Genomic DNA, 7,567 nt, shown 5'->3' on the forward strand with positions numbered 1-7,567 from the left:
AAGAAAGAAAGAAAGAAAGAAAGAAAGAAAGAAAGAAAGAAAGAAGAAAGAAAGAAAGGAGGGAGGGAGGGAGGGAGGGAGGGAGGGAGGGAAAGTTGGGAATTAGAACAGAATTCATGGCAAAAATTATCCATTTTTTTGCCATGAAATTAGGAAAGAAAAAATCATAAAATCATAACTTGAAGGAATAAAAATCTCCAGATTATTAAATAATGTGTGCCTAAATCACAGTGTTAAAAATTAATCAATTTTTGAATTAAAAAAAACAAAGAAATTAAGGAATCATAAAAGAGAAGAATTCTAACAGGAAGTTGCTAATTAAAATACTACTATAAAGGGGGACAGTAAGATGACTCACCAGGTAAAGTTACTTGTCACCAAGTCCAACAACCTGAGTTTGACCCCCAGAATGTCCTTAATAGAAGAAAACTGACTCCTGCAAGGTGTCCTCTGACCTCTACACACACCACACACGTGATTGCAAGCATCTCTCTCTCTCTCTCTCTCTCTCTCTCTCTCTCTCTCTCTCACACACACACACACACACACACACACACACACACACACACACACACACCAAGGATTTAAGCCAGTGGGATGTAGCATTCAGACAGGCGGGCCATGGTGATGAACTGAATGCCTGAGTCGGGTAAACTGCAAGGCTCGGGGTGACAAGAATACCTTCATTCCCAGTAAATCAGCACATGAAATGACCCACAAGAAGATGTCAAGGGTGGAGCTGGCAAGCTCAGACTTTTGCAAGGTACGGTAACCAGGTGTCCCGGCCCCTGATCAAGATGAAGAAGCATGGTTAGCGAAGGAGAGGCATCAGCCGGGTACCAATGCTTCTGGGAGGATGGGGAGACTGCGAGCGTAAGGATGCTGCTGGCAGAGGCAGAGAGAGTGTTGCCGTGAGGCGGGTGTAACAGAAAGAGTACATTCCAAATAGGAGGGCGTGGAGTCTAAAGTTTCTGGAAATAACACAGCCAGAGTGCCAGGGTGGCAGCCACAGCCACGGGACAGGTAAGAAGGCCTGGAAACACCTGGGTCAGTAACCACAGAAGGATCCTAAACCCAAGGCCCAGATTACCCCCAAGGCAAAGATAAGAGTGTGAACAATGACACCCAGCCCTGACTTCACCTGGGACACCGGTAGGTAGCACATCTCTCTTAAGGCCTCCCACCTCTCCCTGTGATCTCCCTGTGTCTTGACAGCTGTCATTTAGATTCCTGGAAATATGCTGACCAGCTTTCCTGTAGGCAAATGACAGCACTAAGGTTGAAACAGGTATTTGAAACGTCCCAGAATTGTTATTAGATTTCCTGTCTGAACTTACAGATATGACATTAGTAATGTAATTTTTCATATAAACTCTCTGAGACAATCCTAACTACCATTCTATAAAGCTCTGGGAAACCAGCCCTCAAACTCACAGATATCCACCTGCCTTTACCTCTTGAATACTGGAATTAAAGGCCTGTGCCACCATCCCTGACTAGAATTCTTATGTGATAGAGAAGAAACAGATTCCACAAGTCCAGAGCAATTCTGGTTTTGGATTCGTAGCGTAAATCTTTGTCTCCTGAGATAGAGTTTCTATCTGGTATGGTTTAAAGAATTAACATTTGAATTTTGAAAAGTCAACCCTTCAGAGAGCTACCAAGTTAGCAATTAATTATATCAAAGCTAACAATGTCATTCCAGGCATCTAGTTGATTACTGATCACTGGAATGAGTCAGAGGGGCTGTCTGAAGTTTACTGAATTTTCATAATGATGTAAGTTTAGGAAATAAAAGAAAATTTAAACAAGTCTCTATACCCACTCACTGTTACATATAGAATATGATAGAGAAGAAAACAATCACTGTAAGTAGACTCTTGAGTTAGATGCATGAATTCATCTTCCTATAATGATTTATCCCCCTGGTAACTCCAGATAGTATTTAGTTCCCATGATTACTTGTACATAGTTCATACCAGCCACATGACAGCATAACTAGGAAACAGGGGCTTGGGAGACAGCATACTGGATAAAAGAACATTTGCTATACAAGTGTAAGGACCTGAATTTGAATAAATAGTACCCATGTAAAAGTAGGGTATGGGGAAGCCACATGGACTGGTAACCCCAGACCTAGAGGACAGACAAGTAGATCCTAGAGACTTGCCCTAGCCAGCACAGCCAAATAGTAAGCTCCAGGTTGTGGGGGAAAAAAAATCCCTTTCTTTTTTTTTAAATATATAATGTCATGTTAACTTATAGAAACATTTGCTTATTTCCAATCCTAATTTATACCGAAAAATATTGACTAACATATTATTTATTATAAAATTACTAACTATATAAAAATTTATATTTCTTAAAGAAAAGAAGAAACATAGACATGCAAAAATCATTTTAGAAGAATCCACAATCCTGTGGCCCAGGGCTACGCACTCGTGAACTTTATATGTAATTCTTTAAAATGTAGTAGGTAATATCGCATACTTTATATATTGATATATTATGATGCACTTCCATAAATCATGAGGGACTCTGTCTTAAAGGAATAAGGTGAACAGTGATAGAGCAGGATGCTCAATGTCTTCTGCTAGACCACCCATACATACACATATGTATGCAGAGGGGGAGAGGAGAGAGAGAGAGAGCAAGAGAGAGGAAAGAGAGAGCTAGGAAACCTCTAGATCTCCCAAAGAAAACATGAGGTTTAGACACTGACGAGTGATCCTTCCAATCATTTCAAGTTCATTTTAAAAATTATTATTTACTTCCCTTATGAGCATAAAAATATCTATTTTCTTAAACTACAAACAACAGCTCCTTGGCTCTTGCTTTCTTAAATGAAAGTACATTTTCAAGTCAGATGAAACGGCATGACTTAATCCCTAAACATGTTGGGTGTGACAGGCTTTTGTGCTATGTAATTATTGACTGAAATGTCATTGTATGACCATACTGTATGGTGATGTCAATGGAAAAATCTGTAAATGTATAAAGCACACAATATATCCTACAGGAGATGCTCCGTCAGACTACATTTATATCTAAGTTCAACCAAAAACCCAAAGGCAATCGCTGAGTAGCTGTGTGTGGAAGACCCCGTACTGCAAAACAGAAACACTTTATGCAGCATAAAAATTAAACACTCGGCATCATAAGTCTGTGATTAGCCTACGAGCATACATCATGGTATACTGTATCCCAAACTGAAACATTCAAGAGGTCCATTTAGAAAATGGAAGGAGAAAATATAAACAATGGTTTCCATGCAGTAAACTCAATACTGTAAATGTCATTTTTCTTATACGCTCAGAGTTTAAAAGGAAAAAGTCTACATGACAAAATCCATATACGCAATTCATATACAGAAAATGAGAAGGATCTCATGTAATATAAACACAGCAGGCTAATACTGAATGCCTGCCCACATTCTACCACAGCAGGTAATTCTAGGACTGCAGATTCATGGGTCTCACTTGGTTATTAACTCTATGGAGACGATGCTCAACAAATATGCAAAATTTTCCATCTTGACCAAACAAGACCTGGTTATGTGCCTGAGGAGACCCTTCATCACCCCATAATAGCATCTGCAAGCAGGTCTGGAGGCTTTGGAAAAAAATTCTCCTTTGAGGGAATCTGACAGAAACTCACTAACAACCTAAAAGGCTGTGCCCCTTTCTTAGGTCACAATTCAATGACTTCACGCAGCTCATGTTGCAGTTGTCCTGAAGAAAGAAAGAGATTAATATGTCCTTTGTCATCACCAGGGGGATCGATTTCAACTCCTGGGTGAACTCTCAGAAATTTCTGAAGATCCAATCACCTGATTAAATAGTGTGGGTGCAAAACAGTCTCACGGGGCAAGTTTCCTGGTTTAAACATCGCAATTGTGAAACATAAACAGGTCTAGAATACTCACTTTTAGTTTCTTGTTTAGTTTACAGCAGTATCTGTACACCATTGCCAAGTTCAGAGGTCCAAAATCTGCATAGAAACTGAGATACATACACACATAAAATAATTTAGTACAAGCACAGCTTTCAGTAATATAGATGCTCACTTTTAACTTCACCTAATTTGTAACCAAATTTCAATTATCTCCAGAATTGGGTTCATTACCTAAGTAGTCTGCTCCGTGCCAACCGAGGTACCTCATGATTCCACCCTACTGGTGCCCTACAGTTCTAACCAATCTCTTAACAGAAAACTGTTGGGGCAATTTTCAGTCTTAAGTCCTTCTAACTCCTTGCTGTCATTTAGATGAAAGGATTGAAAAGTAACTAAGGGAAAGAGGAACGTGAATTAACTGACTCATAAACTCTGACTCTATATCTTTAAACCCTCAACACTCATGTATCTTAAATGCAGCCATCCTTTTTCCCTGCCCATTCTTCCTATACTTCCTGTATTAGAAGACATGTTGGCTCCCCTTCCCCACCCCACCCCCGCCCACCCCGACATCTCCAAAACAGTCATCAACCTGAATGTAAATCCCTCATCTTCTGCCAAGAGTCTAATCGGTGACCTAATGGGAAAGAGTGCTCTTGTTCGCCCATGACCCAGCAATGGTCTTCACCTTCGGCTTTGTACTGGACCCACCATCTACAGGCCTTCCAACACCTCAAACTCAGTGCCTTCCAACACCTCAAACACAGTACGCCGAAAACCACCTTTCCTTCAAAATAGCCCCGAGCTTTTTTCTGAGTCACGGAAGCATGAAACCTCTCAAACATAATAGTACAGCAGAAACAATTATTATTATATCAAAAAGCTGCCATTCTCATATACCCCTCCCTTCTGGTCCCTCTGAGACATCAGAAGCCCAGCAGCCCTGCAGCTTAGTCACGCTCTGCCTCCTTCCCAATGAAGCTGCATTTCACCATGCAGCTAACCTCACTTCTTTCATCTCCTCCCATTACTCAAAACTGCTGAGCGGCCCCTCACTACTGAAGGACGACTCCACCGCCAGCAACCAAAGCTTAACAGACTGTGCTCCCGGCTTCCAGGCTGATCCGGTCTACTAACAAGTCCCCTTCAGGATCTCCATTCCACAGGACACATCCACCCCTTACCTCCAAACACTTCACCCATTCCTGCTGCAACGGTCCACCCTTCCCCCTCTCCCCTCCCCCCCTCCACAAAGCCTTCCCAGTCACATTCGGGGGGGGGGGCCCTCACTAAGCTTTGCTCAAAGTCCTCAGAACTCCCCATTTCAGTGACTCTTTCAGCCAAATGCCTGCAACATCGTATATTATGGAAAATGTTACATGAAGATTCCACCCAATCAGCTGTGATATGGGCCTCCCCATCATCGATATCTCACCCATTTGGAAGCACGTCCTAGATGCAATACAACAAAAAACGAGTCGCCATGCAGAAATGTTCATTAGTACTCTAAATTCAACTCAGCCTTGAGCGCAAACGTATTAAATACTACCAAGTTTGCAGAGACCCATGTTTGAAACACCCTTTTACCGAGGAAGGCATTTAAATCTTTTCTGCCACCCAAATGAGATGTCACTCCAACTACAAGTCTGTCAATACCTACTGGCCTCAGTTAAAAAAAAAAAAAAATAGTGACTCTGTGTGTGTTATCCTTGGTAAACAAGGTGGGAATGCTTTGGAACATAGAGATCTAAAATTGGCTGCCTTTATGCCCAGGGTTCATGGAAAAACAATATAACACAAAATGGCCCAGAAAAATAAATTTCTAATGATTTGAAGTTCCTTATTTATTTCTAAAGTTTGTAATGGTGCTAAGCTATAAATATAAAGAAAAATCCACTGAAAACTACTAAAATGGGGGCTGGAGGTGTATCTCAGCGGCACAGCACACACTCAGCATGCACAAGGCACAGGTTCAACCCCCAGGACCAGGGCAAGAAATGAGAACCACATATAACCAGGTACCTGACTGCACTGGTAAAGGCAACACTATTTTCACAGCAGAGATTTTATTCTTCTTGGGTTCATTGGAAGTAACACTATTTAACAAAACATAGCTTGGCTTTTTTTTTTCTATTGGAACATATATATTGACCCTTGTATAATTTTAAATTAAATATGGAATTTTGGTGATATCTCAGCTTTTGAAATTCATACTGAACAAACTTCAGAAAAAGAAAATTGGGGCTAAGAGAGGTAACGGTTTTGTGGTTAAGGGTACTGGCTGCCCTTCCAGAAGCCCAGGGTTCAATTCCCAGCATCCACATGGTGACTCACTAGCTTCTGTAAATTTAGTCACAGGCAATCCAATGCCCTTTTCTGGCCTCCATGTGCTTTGTACACACAGTGCACAGACACATGCAAACAAAACACCCACACACGTAAACAGTAAAATGAAAACCCACAAAATAATTTAAATTTAAAAGGAAGCACAGAGAATAAGTCATGTAATTCCAGCTTCATCCTAACCACTACACATCAACTTTGTTCTCAGAGCTGCACAGGTGAACAATGAAGTCCACTTACATAAATTCACTTTTGGCCCATGAACTACACACATACATTAATTTAATTTTTTGGAAGAAAACATCTGAAGGTGGAGTGGACTCTTGAACGTGTAGTCCAAGCACTCACGAGTCAATGCTTCTCTGTTCGGTCGAATTCCAGCAAGGTACCTCCAGATCCAATGGCAAGCAAAGACCCTGCCCCTGTTTTGTCTTGAAGGAGGGGAGCAATATTCCAGCCTCATTGGAAGAGTTGGATATAACATTTCATTGTATCATAGCACCTTCATCTCCAAGTGAATGGATAAACAAACCAATCTCCCCACCAATATATTCATTTCCTCGAACAAAGTCAGCAAACTTTAGATCAGTAATTAAGATGAATCCCGAGAAGCTTAAGAAATGAACACCGGGCAACAGGTTTTCTTCACTCAATAAGTGGAAAGAGCTAAAATCACATGGCTTTGTTTTGACAGCAAAGAAATTCAAAGAACCAACTGCAGCATAGGAAGCCCTGCAGATGGAAGGCAGCAGGGGAAAAAGAAGGAAGGCTGTGTCCTTGTCAGAGGGAAAAGGAGGAAAAGTCCAAGAACAGACAAAACATTTTCCAGAGTCACCAGCTGCCCACAGGTGTGGAGTCTACAGTGTGATGGGAAATAGAAGCTGAGCCCAGAGACCACCAGCCACGCCAGCGTGTCCTGCTCTTCTTACAAGAGTTACAAAACCTATGGCTTATCGTTATCTTTGCTTTTTCTAGTGAGCTGTAATTTACATGAGTCTGTTCTGAGAGAAATCATCACTAGAAGCACCACTATGGTTATTTCTACACATTAGAAGCTTAGTGCGAAGCCGGGCAGTGGTGGCACACACCTTTAATCAAAGTACTTGGGAGGCAGAGGAAGGATCTCTGTGAGTTTGAGGCCAACCTGGTCTACAAGAGCTAGTTCCAGGACAGCTAGGGATGTTTTAAAGAGAAACCCTGTAGAAAAAAGAAGGAGGAGGAGGATGAAGAGGAGGAGGAGGAGAGGAAGAGGAAGAGGAAGAGGAAGAGGAAGAAGAAGAAGAAGAAGAAGAAGAAGAAGAAGAAGAAGAAGAAGAAGAAGAAGAAGAAG

The 7,567-nt window shown here is 41.4% G+C and overlaps 1 protein-coding gene across 3 annotated transcripts in view; it reads right to left on the reverse strand.

Annotated features, from left to right (window-relative positions):
- The window catches only part of Cdc14a (cell division cycle 14A), a 149,891-nt gene that overhangs the window by 126,826 nt on the left and 15,498 nt on the right, over positions 1-7,567 (reverse strand). For all 3 annotated transcript variants that reach the window (XM_013349943.2, XM_005357183.3, XM_026784113.1), the window contains exon 3: positions 3,926-4,001. In XM_013349943.2, coding sequence (XP_013205397.1) covers positions 3,926-4,001 — 76 coding nt within the window. The remainder of the gene's footprint in view (positions 1-3,925; positions 4,002-7,567) is intronic.

The sequence above is a fragment of the Microtus ochrogaster genome, chromosome 21 (genome assembly GCF_000317375.1).
Source record: "Microtus ochrogaster isolate Prairie Vole_2 chromosome 21, MicOch1.0, whole genome shotgun sequence".
Classification (NCBI taxonomy): domain Eukaryota; kingdom Metazoa; phylum Chordata; class Mammalia; order Rodentia; family Cricetidae; genus Microtus; species Microtus ochrogaster.